Consider the following 14209-nt stretch of genomic DNA (forward strand, 5'->3'; position numbering starts at 1 on the left):
AAGCTTGGTCAATTGCAGCTTTTCCCCAAAATGTGGTTTAAGAGTAATGACATCAGCTTCCAAGGCTGTTTCTTTTTCTTTTGTTTTGCTTTAAGGTATACAATGGTCTATTCTTTTGGAAAGAACTGGCGTTGGTTTATTAAAAAAAAAAAATTATAATTCTGGGTTGGGTTTCCAGGGTGTTCCTCGAGCCTGAGTCTCAGCTACGTCTCTTTAGCCTAAGTTAAGGGTTTTGTTCAATGCCTACTGAAATCACTCAAATGTTGGAAAAATTCCATTTCCCAAACTACATGTTCTGGTTGAAGGTTTGAGTACGTTTGAGCCTTACCCCAAATCTTGTCTCTAATGAGTGCAAGGCAACCAACCACACAGGCCCTGGGAAGGCACACTCAGATCACTAGATTAAGGGCTTACGACCTGCAGAGTGAGAACGGGTCCTTTAAAAAAGAGAGAAAGAAATTGAGAGAACTCACAGGTAAAGCCCACCCAAGACAAGGCCTTTATTTCAAGCAGCAGAACAACACTGAAGAAATGCTTTTTTTTAGTCCCCAGTCATTTCTGCAGATTTGGAACCAAATTTTTACCTGTGATATTTCTCTCCCACTCCACCCACCCCTTGGACACAGCTGCTCTATTCTAAGAGAGAAAAACCTGACTTCAAAGCACATGTAACAGAATCCCCTGTGTGCTTTGATACTGGGTGTACCAGGAGACAGAAGAGTTCATCCGTTCAAGTGCTCTAATGCTTTTTAGGGAGCGAGTGGAGAATGGGGGCGGGTAGCAATTTAGGGAAGAAGGAGAAAGAGAACAAAGGGCAGCAGACACAGCAAAGCCAAACAGGATCAAACAGTCCATTCTACTTCTAACTTCTCTAAAAGTACAGTCTGGGTTTCTGGGGGCGAACCAGTTAGTTTAAGGACTTTCTTCTGCTTTTTCTTCCCTCATACTCTTTTAAGGTTCCCTGAACAATCATTGGACTCATTTGGGCCCTAATTCGGTTGGGTTAAGTAAGTATGGGGCTGACTAAGGGGGACAAGTCCTCTTGTTCTGCCTGAAAAACTCAGTAGTCATGTATTACCTTCCTAACCCTCACAAAGTATGCCCCCGTCACATGAATGGATCAAAGCAAATCCATTTCCATTCTTGGAAAAGCAGCTCAAAGCACACGTTCTCTTGATGGTGCCGCTGTCATTTCTGTGTGGTCAACAAACATCGGTTATTGACCACTCACCCTGGACACTACTGGGGGACACTAAGATGAATAAGCTGCTCAGGGAGGTTAAGACACCAGCAAGGGCAGCAGGCACTCACAGACTAGAAGCTTTAAGAACTGCACATGCTTCTTACTTTTCCATTTTCTATTCTGTGTGCCATCCCCACCTCGGGTGCTGGTGGTGACGAGTACAGTAAAAAGCTCTGGCTCACTTCTGGCAGTTTGGCAACTGGAAATTAACATTTTTTAAAACAAGAACATGACCTTTCCCCTCCCTCATGCCCCCTCCTCAACAATTTAAACTCAAGACCTCACAGAAAGAAATGGAATGAAGACAGCTCACTTTGTTACCAGGTCTAAGCCCACTCTCATAAAACCAATGGTGGAGCATTACATGAAGTTAGAAAGTTGTACTTCACAGGTTTTGGTGGGGAAAGAAATAATCCAATCCCATCAGATTATCTTGGCCTATAATAATTATTATTGTTCTTTTCTAAAAATTTACTATATGCATGTGCCATCACAATTAATCCTTACAATATACAAGGTAGCCGTTATTCTTATTTTGGAGGCAAGGAATCTGAGACTTTAGGGCTAAGCATCTACCCCAACACAAAGCTGGTAAGAAGTAAAGCCCAGATCTGAACCTGCGTTCCCTGAACTGAAGCCCAGCTTTTAACCATCATATCGAAGGATCACATAAAGGATGGAATCCCTTACACTTGCAACGCGACTTACCTGGTCCACAATGTTACCTGTCTGAAACATACCAAAAGCCCCTGTTTGAGATGAATCTTGGATCTCTCATTTTAAATCACTACAGTGTTAGACACACTCTCACAGGGAAGGGATGTTGACCAAAGAAGCCAAGTTATGTGTGTGTGGTCACAGGCAACATTTCTTTTCCATATTTGTGGTACAAAAAATAACCAGAAGAGCAAACTTCTTCCCTTCCTCTTCCAAAGGCCCTGGAAACATGACTTCTTAGTCTTCAAACAGAAAACCTCAAAGTCTCAAATACTGGGGCTCTTGAAAGAAGCAATAAAGGCTAGACACCATCAGATGGATTCAGGCAATAAAAATAGTATGATCAAGTAATAGCACTGGTAGCAATGAAAACATTATATTCACGTGTGTGTTGTGTATGATGTGTATACACATCCTATATCTATACATATATACGTATATATATACATATATATTATTGTGTATATATAATTATTATGTATCTGTTGACAAGCATCCACTTCAAGATTGTGTTCACACAAGTTGTTTTCTCAACTATCATAGCAAGGCTATGAGGAGAGAGAGGAGGAAGGGGTACTGATTCTCATTTTCCATATTACAAAAACGTGCAATAAATTACTTAACAAAAACAGACAGAATTCGTTTCAGGAATTCTCAATTTTTGACATACCCTGAGCTTCAAAGGGGAGACGCCAAGACTTCACCTTCCTTTCAGCTGCCCTCGGGAAACAGTTTGCACACAGAATTTCAAATCTGATGGGCGACTCTTAAGGTCCTTTCTTGAACCGCTTTATTGAACAGAATTTCAAATCTGATGGGCGACTCTTAAGGTCCTTTCTTGAACCGCTCTATTTTATTTTTTAAAATTAATTTATTTATTTTTGGCTGTGTTGGGTCTTCGTTGCTGTGCATGGGCTTTCTCTAGTTGCAGGGAGCGGGGGCTACTCTTAGGTGCAGTGAGCAGGCTTCTCATTGCGGTGGCTTCTCTGATTGCAGAGTACGGGCTCTAGGCGCGTGGGCTTCAGTAGTTGTGGCTCACGGGCTCAGTAGTTGTGGCTCGTGGGCTCTTGAGCACAGGCTCGGTAGTTGCGGTGCACGGGCTTAGTTGCTCCGTGGCATGTGGTATCTTCCCGGACCAGGGCTCGAACCCGTGTCCCCTGCATTGGCAGGCGGATTCTTAACCACTGCACCAAGGGAAGTACCGCTTTATTTATAGATGAGGGAACTCGGGCCCAGAGAGGCTGCGAGAGTTGCCTCAGGTGTGGCAGAGGCAGAATCAGGTCTCCGACTTTTGTGTCTCCGCCCGCCAGGATCCCTTCTATGGAATGAGACAAAACACAGCACTTTCACTACCAATGTGAGATCCTAGACTTCTTTCTGTTCACATCCCCAAACCCGCCGAGAGAGCCGGGGAGGGGGCTCTTCCAGGCCTACCTCCGGCAGCCCCCTCTCTGCGCCGCCCCCTCCCTGCGCCGCCCCCTCCGACGCCTGGCCACGGCTGCGGCGAGCCCAGGGCTTCCCCCGCCCCGCGAGCTCCCTCACAAACTTGACCCGAGGGCCGGGAAAGGGGGCCGGGGGTTCTCTAACAACAAAAGGCAAAAGTGGGTGCCCGTGGGTCAGAATTTCCTCTGGGAGCTCTGGGGCGTGCAGTGTGATCTAGTAAAAGAGAGAACTCTCCCGCAAAATATCCAACCTGAAGGCTACAGTGGGCTGCGGGGCCGGCCCCAGGCCAGGCAGGCGGGGGCGCCGCAGCGCTGCGCGGCAGCCCGGGCCGGCGGGGTCCCTCCCGGCAGGCACTGGGCCCTCCGCCGCCGCCGCTGCCGCCGCCGCCGCCGCCGCCCCGCCCTTCCTCGCTCCCCTCCCCCACACCCCCTTCCCCCACCGCCCTTTCCCTTTCTTTCTTTCCCGGGCCCGCTCGCCCCCACCCCGGCGGCGCCCGCTCGACGGCTCGCCCAATGGCCGCGGTGCCGGGACGCGCATCAGCTGATCCGCCCGGGCCCTGGGCCTCTGGGAGCCAATCAGGGCTCCGGGGGCGGCCCCGGCTGCCGATAAAGTGTGCGGGGCCGCAGACGGCCCTGCAGAGCCGAGAATGGGAGAAGAGTCGGCTGTATAAGCAGCTCTTCCGCCCTCCTCGCCTCTCCTCTCCGCAACTCGCTCTCGCGGCCTGCCCACCCTGCCGCCTTCTCGCCGCCCAGGTAAGCGCCTGGCCGGCCCGGGGGGCTCGGAAGTGTCGCGCGCCGCCCCCGCCGCCTCCCGAGCCGCCGCGCTCTGACCGATCGGCTGAGCTCGGCTCGGCCCCTTCCCACCTCCTGCCTCTACTCTGCGACCCGGCCTACGGGCCTTCCCGCTTGCTTCCGCCGCCCGTGCCTCCCGGCGCGTCTGGGTCGCCGATGGCGGGGCGCGCGAGTCGCCAGGGCTTCGAGAAGGGCGGGGAGTTGTTTTGATCTTCCTTCAGCTGCTTGCGGTCCTAAGCGCCGCCCCTGGAGGTCGCTCGGCAGGGCGAGCTGTGGAGCCACTGCCCGGGCCCGGCGCCCCCGGCTCGGCCGTGTGGTGTGCGTGGTGGATGGAGTGGTCCCCTGCTGGAGCCTCGCTCTCTTCCTCCGCGGAGGCGGGCCCTGGGGCGGTCGTCGCGGTTAGCCGCCTGCGCGGAGGCGAGGGGCAGTGAGCGTCTGTGGTGCGGCCCGCTCCCGCCGCGGGCTCCCGGGGGCCTACCCCTGTGACCGAACAATGGGGAGCCCGGGATGCGGCATGGCCTGCGGGCGCGGCGGGTGGAGAGGCCTGGCCGGCCGGACAGGGGCAGCAGCGGCACGCTGTCCCTCCGGCGGATGTCCCCATACCCCGCCTCTCCTAGCCCTGGCCTTCTAGAGGGATGACCCCCTCGGCTAGGCCCTGAGATCCAGACGGGGGCCCAAGGGGCGGGGCGCCGACTTTCGGGACCTTTCTGTGGGAAAGGGCTGCTCTCAAAGTGGATTATCCCAATCACCCCGTGGGCGGGAAGCGGGGATCCTCCCCTGGCCGCAAACCCGTGAAGAAGACCACGAACGAAGATGACGATCTAGAGTCTCGGTCCTCGGGGTCCCCCTCCAACTGCTTAGGCTTCGTCGCCTACTCAGTGAACGCCAGAGAGAAACCGCGAGTCAAGATCGAGACGTTGACCCACCAGCCTTCGCATTCCTGCTCGTCCCGGTCCGATCCCGACCGCTCTCCGACTCCCTCTCCCTCTCCGTCTCCCTCGCCCAGAAAGCCTCGGTGCCTGGACCAGCGAGAGCCGGAGACCCACGAGAGGCGCGAACGCCACTCCAAAAAGAGAAAGGCTAAGGAGGGCATCGATACCGTTGACCTTATGTGGCTGGGGTGAGTGAGGAGCAGGGATGAGGACCCCGGCTCCCACTGCAGCTGCAGAAACAGCTAAAAACTGCAGAATCCCATCCCTCCCAGCACCCACCACGTAATCTTGGCACCTCGGCGGCACCAGTTGATATAGTAGACTAGGCTGTTGGCCTGCAACTCGTCACCAAAAAGAGCAGGATCCGAGGCTTAAAGAGAGACAGCGTGGTTTGAAAGTGGAGGTGTAACAGGTTGTGGACGAAAGCCAGAGACCGGGTTATAGCTTTTAGTGGGAGTTGAAAGGGTCAGGGATTGCTCTCTCTGGCTTTTAAAGGCAGGATGGGCGTCGGGGGTGGGATTTGACTGACCAGGTCTTCTAGAGGAAGTAGGCAAAGTTAGTGGTTGTCTGCTAACACTGCTTGACAGACAGCTTCTCCTCTTTTGGGGGGGGGAGGGGGAGGCTGTTGGAGGGAGAAGCAGTTATGTTTTCAGCTGGGCAAACATGGACGGTTGCCCATAGAAACTCTGCCACTGTACTTCAGAAAGTTACCCAAGTCATTGGAGGAGAACAGTGTGTTCCCTTTCCAGCCACCCTGGGCTGTCGACAGCGGAGGGAGGAGTAGGACGTTTCCTCTTAATGTTGAGGTTTGGTTTTGTGGCTTCAGTGTCTCTTCTTTCAGGGGTTTTGCGGTGGAAGCTCGCAGTTTTTAGCATGCCTCAGCTTTTGAAACCCCAAAGCTTTTTGATTTAGAAGTGGGAATTTCTTAATTACTTGAAAAGTTCTCTGGTGGAAGAATCTGGTCAAACTTAAATCTCCTCTCTGAAGTGAGAACTTTGCCTCAGACTGATGCAAATTATGCCAGCGTGTATCTTAGGATCCAACTTGGATTGGCTATTTTTACATCTTGGTAATTGTAATAACTGCTGTTCTTTTAGGAAGCCACCAGCCTCTTAAATCTTCTAGCTAGCCCCCTTGTTTCATCCTACCAACTAAATGGGGGGGGGGAGGTGTTTGTTTTTTGGAAGGGTGGTGGAATCTTCAAAAGGCCTTTTTACTGAGATATCCTCTGGGGTGTGAGGAAAAGGGAAGACTTAACCCAGAGATCATAGCAGCCAAGCCTTTCTGTGGCTGGATTTTACTTGGAGACGATGTCTGTTCTGTGGACTTTCTGTTTCAGAACTTTTGTATCTTCATGGTGTTTTGGGGGTTTTTTCTCCCTCTAGTATCTTAGTGTGAAAAATGAAACAATTCCTCTACCTCTGATAAACTGCAAAAAGTAGAGCTTAGTGCTCACAAGCTTAGATTCTGGCTTGAGGAAGCTTATAAGGAGACTTTTGTCTAGTATAATAGTTTAATCTCCCTGAAAGCAAGTTAAATAAACGTACTGTACTTTTGAGTGTGTGACTTCCAAAGGGAGGGGCCACCACTCCCGCTGCTTCTTGATTTAATTGTCCTTATTGCGTCAGAGGATCTGTTTGGAGTTGGTGTTCTTATTTTATTTTATTTTATTTTATTTTGTCTCTCTCCAGAACACCTTCCACCATGGCCACCTCGGCGAGCTCCCACTTGAACAAAGGCATCAAGCAGGTGTACATGTCCCTGCCTCAGGGTGAGAAAGTCCAAGCTATGTATATCTGGATTGACGGTACTGGAGAAGGACTGCGCTGCAAGACCCGGACCCTCGACTGTGAGCCCAAGTGTATAGAAGGTGAGAGGCTGAGCTGGGTGGGAGCAGCGTGAGGGTGGGCAGCAGCCTGAGACCAAGCCACTAGATTTGGCCTCTGTTTGTAAAGCTTTTCGAAGGCGGGACTTTGCAGACTTCATTCAACCAACATTAAGCTCCTACACTGCCTCCAAGCATAACAGCAATGGACCCCTTCGTTTAAATGACATCTTGCGTGTCAGCCAGTATATTGAAGGAAAAGAGACTAAGTCTGGGGGAGAGAGGGGTTGGAAGCTTTGTTGACTTGGGCAGTTCTACTTAATTGGCCCTAAGGTACCGCCAGGAACCCAGTTTGAAAACCACTGCTCTAACCTGACTATGCCATCTACTTTACAAACTCTTTGAATGCTGTTTCAGACTCATGTGTCACTGAGGTTCCACATGCAAAACAAACACCCTAAAGTGGTCCCTAGGACCAGCCATCATTAGTTTTTAGTTGATGCCACTTCTGGAAATTCTTAAACTGGTTGATTGCTTATCCTACAGGAGCTATTATATGAGTTGTGACAACTTCATTCTTTTGGTCTAGAACAAACCATAGCCGCTCTCCTTCTGGAAAGGGACTGTGGTCCATCATCTTTTACCTGCTTTTAGGTTAGGTTACTCTTCTGATAATGTTCACATTTGAGCAAATGAATGAATGACTGTAATATAAAGCATATACTGTGCACCTGCTATGTGGCAGGTATTGGATAGGCCCTGGGAATACGAGATGAGAGTCTGGTCTCTGCCTTCGGAGAACTCATAGTCGACTGGAGTGATGAAGGAACTGGCCTTTAAAACATAGTGTGGATAAGTGACATGGGAGCACCGTTGAATAAGTCATCCGGCTAGTGTCTGTTTCCTCATCTGTTAAAATAAGGACACCACTTGAACTAGGACAGTCCGTCACACAGTGGGGGGAGGAATTAGAGAAAGAAGCAACACAGTTGGCTGTCAGAGAATCTTTATTTCTCCTATTTCAGTACTTTAAATGAGGACTGACTGACTGACTGGTGATATCCAGTTTGTCTCCTTGGTGTCCAGTAGACTTATTTACGGAGGAAACGTCATTCTTAGGTTGTTCTTGTGACTGTTACTTCTTTTAAGAAAGTGATGCAATGGTCTTACTTGGAACTCAGATAGGAAGGACTCTAGGGCTACCTGCGAACCTCAGGGTTTGCATGTTAATAGTGGCAGTCATGTGTGCCTCACTGGCTTTCTGGACAAGAGAGTATAGATCTTGTGAAGATCTGAAAAGTTCCTGTGCATTTTAACTATAATTTTCCCCTCTCTTTTTACCCCAGAGTTGCCGGAGTGGAATTTTGATGGCTCTAGTACTTTTCAATCCGAAGGCTCCAACAGTGACATGTATCTCGTCCCTGCTGCCATGTTTCGGGACCCTTTCCGCAAGGACCCCAACAAGCTGGTGTTCTGTGAAGTCTTCAAGTACAACCGAAAGCCTGCAGGTGTGTATAGGATAGGTATGGATACCCCACCCCCATCCATGAATTGTAAAGGTGGGCGGGAGAGGATATTCCAAAATCGGTATTGGAAAGACGAGCTTATCTCAGAACTGTCTTAGAAGTCTGAAGGATTGGACATGGACCTCTCCGTCCTGAACTTCCTTGTTCAGAGAGGTTGTATGGTCCATCCTCCCATTGTTGGTTCCATAAAACGACATTGGATTCTTCTAAATCTGTTTGCCGGGGGAGTGCCACATGTCACAGTTCTCCTGCCTGTAGATTTTAAGAACACGGATTCTGAAGTTAGAATGTTGGGTTTGAGTTCTAGATCTGCCACTTACTTGGTATGAACTTGGGCAAGTTATTTTTCCCCTGTACTTTTCACTTCCCCGATTTTAAAATGGGGAAAATAATGAAATCCGTCTCATAAAGTTGTTTAGAGGATTAATTGAGTTAGTATGTGCAAATGATTGAGAAGAATTGTATGTTAAATATTGGTTGCCTTTTCATTCCAGAGAGCTTGTCTTCTTTCTCTGTCCACTGACTAAAATAAGAGCATCTTGGTTCACTGATAACATACGTTTGCCTTGAGGTTTGCTGTAACTGCACCTTTGGTTTTTGTCTGGCATACCCATTGCTCCCAGTTCTCCACCATTCACCTTTTTAAGCTCAGCTGGAGTCTCACTTCCATCAAGTCTCTTGCCACACTCAGCCAGTGAGACTTTTTGGCAAGTCACTTAGTGACTCTGGACCTTACTTGTCTTTGTTTTGAGAGGCATTATCAAATTGTGGTAAAGGGCCTGAGCTCTGAAGTCGACAAGCAGGGTTTCCTGACTTTGCTGCTTGTGCTGTACCCTGGGCAGGCTACCTACCATCTCTGAGCCTCATTTTCTCATTTGTAAAAACGGAGACTCGTAATACCCACCTCAGGGCTGTTAGGAAGACGAAGTTGGGGGTTTTCTTTGATGTAACATAGAGGTCTTAAAATGGTTCCTGGGACATAGTGAAACAGCCATAATGAGTCTATAAAGTTCTGTTCTGGGTTAGAAATTGTTCCCAGTTGAGCTCGTCGCATTTTATTTTATTTTTATTTTTATTTTTTTGTACTAACCAATACTATAGAACTTAGCACTTTATCTGCTCACCTGGAATGTAAGGCTCTTAATAGGCAAATGATTCTCTCAATAAAAATTGTAGATTTGGCTCTAAATGCTTGAGAAACTAGGAACAAGTCTGACAGCTAGAAGCAGTTCTTTTGTGAATAGAGGGTTTAAGTGCCTGACATTTGGTATTTGGGAAGGAGCCAGCTTGCAGATAAGGTGAAAACTTGCTCTGTTCTGGATCCACTCCCATGTGACTTTGTTGTAACCCAGTTTAGTTATAAATAAAGCCTTTTGAGAGTCTCCCTGCAGATATATAATCATAGCTTCTCTTATCGTCCCCTTTTACACCGACCGGGGCACAGAAAGGTTAACACTGGGTCAATTCAGCTTATAATCAACATCTCAAGTACCTGGAGTCCAAGGACTGTTTCCCGTCAACGCAGGGATTCGGTACATTTGTCCATATGTCTCTAATAGTGTGTTGACTCTTTCTTTTTCCTAGAGACCAATTTAAGGCACACCTGTAAACGGATAATGGACATGGTGAGCAACCAGTGCCCCTGGTTTGGAATGGAGCAGGAATATACTCTCATGGGCACAGATGGGCATCCCTTTGGTTGGCCTTCCAACGGCTTCCCTGGGCCCCAAGGTAAGTCCCCTTGCTGAGGGGTGGATCTTGCTCCTCCCCAAGTGCTTAATTAGCAAGGAAAGTCTCTCTCTCCAGAGATGGAAGTGAATCCTTGTGGATCAAAAAGCTAGGGGAGTATCCCTGAGATTGGCTGAAATAATGCGGTAAAGAGAGAGAGCCCTCGTGCTCCCCAAATCCAGACGTGGATGTTGAGACATTAACATTGCGGGAAAACCTTTGGCCCTACTGAGAATGTGGCCAGGAGGGCCCCCTGCACTCCACTCCTGCACCTCCAGGTGAAGGCAGGGATGGTGATTCCAGAGAGAGCAAGTGTTGAGAGCTTTCTGACTTCTGACTTTGGACGTGCATCTCACATAGATAGGAATTTTCTTGATGTCCTGCCTCTTGACCTTCCATCTTCACGCCTCTGCAGGTCCCTACTACTGTGGTGTGGGAGCAGACAAAGCCTATGGCAGGGATATCGTGGAGGCTCACTACCGGGCCTGCTTGTATGCCGGCATCAAGATCGGGGGCACAAATGCCGAGGTCATGCCTGCCCAGGTAAATGGCTCTAGTCCATCACCTTCCCCACCTAGAGGCGAGTGGGGACTTTTGCTAGCAAGGGCTGCTCTGGGGCCCCGCTCCTTAACCCAAACTCCTCAAGGTGGCTTGGAGTAGAGGTGAGAAGGGTGCACATGTCAGAGCTTCTGGGTTGGGGTGAGCAGTGGGTTTTGCTTTAAAGGCCAGTCTTCTCGTTCTCTCTAGTGGGAATTCCAGATAGGGCCCTGTGAAGGAATCGACATGGGAGATCATCTCTGGGTGGCCCGCTTCATCTTGCATCGTGTGTGTGAAGACTTTGGAGTGATTGCCACCTTTGATCCTAAGCCCATTCCTGGGAACTGGAATGGTGCCGGCTGCCACACCAACTTCAGCACCAAGGCCATGCGAGAGGAGAATGGTCTGAAGTGAGTGCCGCCTCCTGCTGGGGCTGTTTCACTCTCTTTGCAAGAATACTTGCCAAGGGTTTGATGTATTGGGGATGAGTAAGCCGCCTTCTCAGTTCGTACCTTAGCCCTTGGCTTCAAAAATTGTCTTCTGATCCTGTCATTTTGTTTCTATTTGAAAAGTACCCAAAAAATACTCTAGGAGTAGGATTCAAGGATGGTGATAGGGGAAAGTTGACACAGATGAATGCATTTGAAAGTCTTTAGTAAGAACTAAATTAGTTAACAGTACAGGCTTATGAATGAATTTAATGCCTGCGGGTGGGAGAAAGAAAATCCTTGATTGGGGTCTTTTCATTCCACAAATGCCATCTACTGCATGTCTAGCACTCTTCTGAGCACTAAGAGACACAGGTTACAAGGCAAAGTGCTGCCCTTGTGGAGAATTTGTTCTCCTGGGGCCGCGTTTTGGTGAATTAGACCCTGGAAAACAGTCTTTGGTAGATGAGTCACTCCATTCTTGGATCCACACGTGCTCCTCTGCCCTTGAAGGGCGGGTTTCCTGGTGGCAGGTTGGACCCTCATCTTAACTGTCTCCTCCAGGTACATCGAGGAGGCCATCGAGAAGCTAAGCAAGCGACACCAGTACCACATCCGAGCCTACGATCCCAAGGGGGGCCTGGACAACGCCCGGCGCCTAACTGGATTCCACGAAACCTCCAACATCAACGACTTCTCTGCCGGTGTGGCCAACCGTGGCGCTAGCATCCGCATTCCCCGGACTGTCGGCCAGGAGAAGAAGGGTTACTTTGAAGACCGTCGCCCCTCTGCCAACTGTGACCCCTTTGCGGTGACAGAAGCCCTCATCCGCACGTGTCTTCTCAACGAAACTGGCGACGAGCCCTTCCAGTACAAAAACTAAGTGGACTAGACTTGCAGCCGTCAAAACCCCTCCTAATCCTACATCCTGCTCCCACTCTCGCCCCTCTCACCTGTCATAATAGCTGTTAACTCAAAGGGCAGGATAGCAAGGTCTTTTTTTATTCTTCACTCTTGCTTTCTTTGGCCAGGATAGAGGGGTCAAGTTCTTAATCTCTTCACACCCGCCTACCCTCCCCCCTATTTTTTTTCCTATCACTGAAGCTTTCTAATGCGTTAGTCGGGGCGGGGTTGGGGAAACATAACCACTGCTTCCATTTAATCAGGTGTGTTTGTCCAATAGGCATAGCTATCCGGACAGAGAGCATAGTATTTGTGAAGGGAGGGGGAGGACTTTCTCTGCGTGGTAGCTGAGTGGGGGGCAGGGGGCTTGATTCTGTGGTAAGGTTAGGATTTCCCTTTCTTGGTGAGAAATTCCATTACTTACAAGGTTATAACCAACTTTCTATTAAAAGTGAGAATTAGGGGAGAAGGAAGGGTGGGAAATCAGGTAGGAAAATGCCCTAGATCTCCTGGTGTGGTGCTTCCCTTGCCTGGGGCTAAATGCCCTGACAAGCTCAGCATAAATGGATGGATAGCCCTACCTTAAAAGAAAGAGTTCCGTGTTGTTTGCTCCTCCATTTATAACACAAAGCAGAGTAGTATTTTTATATTTAAATGTAAAAACAAAAAAATTATATATACGGGTGTGCAGATAAATGTGTGTTTTCTCCTTAGGGAGTACAAACCATTCTGGTCACGGGGAGCCAAATTTGAGTTGAGTAGTCTGGTTAGGAATAAGGGTCTCCTTTTGCGGGGGGTGGTGGGGGGTGGTGGGGTGCTTGACAAGTTGGCTGCGGGGCTCTTATCCCCTCACTACCGCTTCAGGGCTTCTCTACCCTGCTCACCCTTCTGGGGAGGTGACACGGGTTGGCTGTGGCGGCCCTCGGAAGCAGCAGCAGCCACCTGAACCCTGGGGCTTTGGTTCAAAAGACACACACGTGCTTGTACACACAGGGGTTTGGAAATACGAGTTGGCTGGTCAACTTGAGCATGTTACTGACAAGGGGCTTTGGGGTTATTTTCCGGTGGGGCTAGCATGTCACTAAAGCAGGCCTTTTGATAGATTAAAAAAAAAAAAAAATTTTTTTTAAAGCAAAACAAGTTTAGATTTTAATCATATTTGTAGGGTTTCTAAGTCTTTGTTTTACAGAATTGCTTGTTCGCTTCAGCTGTCTCCTTCCCATGTCTGCTGTTGGAGGAGATGAGGACAGGTCTGGAGTCAAAGCACTTGTAATTTTGTGTCCTGGTGTCTATTCTCTGAGTGTGAAATATTCCCTTCCTTTGTTAAGATTCCGGAGGAGTTTTTTTTTTTTTCTTTTATAATAAAAACAAACCCCACCTTTGTCCCTACGTTTCCCCTACTGTTTCTGGCTGTTTTTGTGTTGGCTGCAGCAGGCGGGCTATGGTTTTTTCTTACCATGACAACTTCTAATTGCCATGTACATACAGTATGTTCAGAGTTAGATAACTACTCATTGTAAACAAACTGTGTTAACTGCCCAGAGCAGCTCTTATAAATCAACCTAACATTTATAAGATCTCTTCTGACTTGATTCTTTGTGATTCTTTTAAATCCCTATGTGCCACTTCATTCCCTTTTACTACCAAAAAAGGGGAGTTTTTTAAAAGAGGCAAAGTAAGTTCAGGTTTACCTGTTCTTGGAATTTAAAAAAACATCTTTCCTGAGTCTCGTTGCCAACCAGATCTTTCCCATGCTTTGGGAATTTGGATATCTGGGTTAAGGCATATCCCAGCCTTAGAATTTTGCAGTAGGGTACAAACACCAACTGTCCCCTCCGTGTGCTCCAGAGCTTGGCTTTGACCTATCATGCTATCACATTGTTTTGAATACCCCTGTGGCTTAATTTTATAGCAGCCTAAAGTGTTTAGCGTGCTTTCAACTGGTCTCACTATCCCTACTGGTCTCCATTTCATCCTGTGCCTAGCTGCCAGTGATTCATCTAAATAGCACATATTGACCATGTTGCTACGCTGGTTAAAGCCTTCTGAGGCTGGCTGTGCTGAGGGCAAGCCAGCCCCAGACATGCCTTGGATACGCTTTTCCTTGCACTAGACCAGTGAGCTGCTTGTGATACC

General features: G+C 48.8%; 1 protein-coding gene across 2 annotated transcripts; it reads left to right on the forward strand.

Annotated features, from left to right (window-relative positions):
- The first annotated feature begins 3983 nt into the window (after window positions 1-3983).
- Window positions 3984-13462, forward strand: GLUL (glutamate-ammonia ligase). 2 transcript variants are annotated; one of them, XM_061183041.1, is made up of 8 exons: window positions 3984-4155; window positions 5201-5314; window positions 6818-6996; window positions 8298-8459; window positions 10062-10208; window positions 10621-10748; window positions 10953-11152; window positions 11735-13462. In XM_061183041.1, the coding sequence occupies exons 2-8, from the start codon at window positions 5304-5306 to the stop codon at window positions 12051-12053; spliced, it is 1146 nt and encodes a 381-aa protein (XP_061039024.1). In that variant the 5' UTR covers window positions 3984-4155; window positions 5201-5303; the 3' UTR covers window positions 12054-13462. The 2 variants fall into 2 exon arrangements, with proteins under 2 accessions (XP_061039024.1, XP_061039025.1); XM_061183042.1 differs by lacking the exon at window positions 5201-5314 and having other exon boundaries at window positions 3985-4155.
- The last annotated feature ends 747 nt before the right edge of the window (window positions 13463-14209 follow it).

The sequence above is a fragment of the Eubalaena glacialis genome, chromosome 3, assembly GCF_028564815.1.
Source record: "Eubalaena glacialis isolate mEubGla1 chromosome 3, mEubGla1.1.hap2.+ XY, whole genome shotgun sequence".
Classification (NCBI taxonomy): Eukaryota; Metazoa; Chordata; class Mammalia; order Artiodactyla; family Balaenidae; genus Eubalaena; species Eubalaena glacialis.

Bases quoted from the DNA above. Each gene is read 5' to 3' on its own strand.
- GLUL (XM_061183041.1), top strand. The intron at 6,997-8,297 runs GTGAGAGGCTGA...TTTTTACCCCAG, and splicing joins TGAGCCCAAGTGTATAGAAG to AGTTGCCGGAGTGGAATTTT. The intron at 11,153-11,734 runs GTGAGTGCCGCC...TGTCTCCTCCAG, and splicing joins CGAGAGGAGAATGGTCTGAA to GTACATCGAGGAGGCCATCG.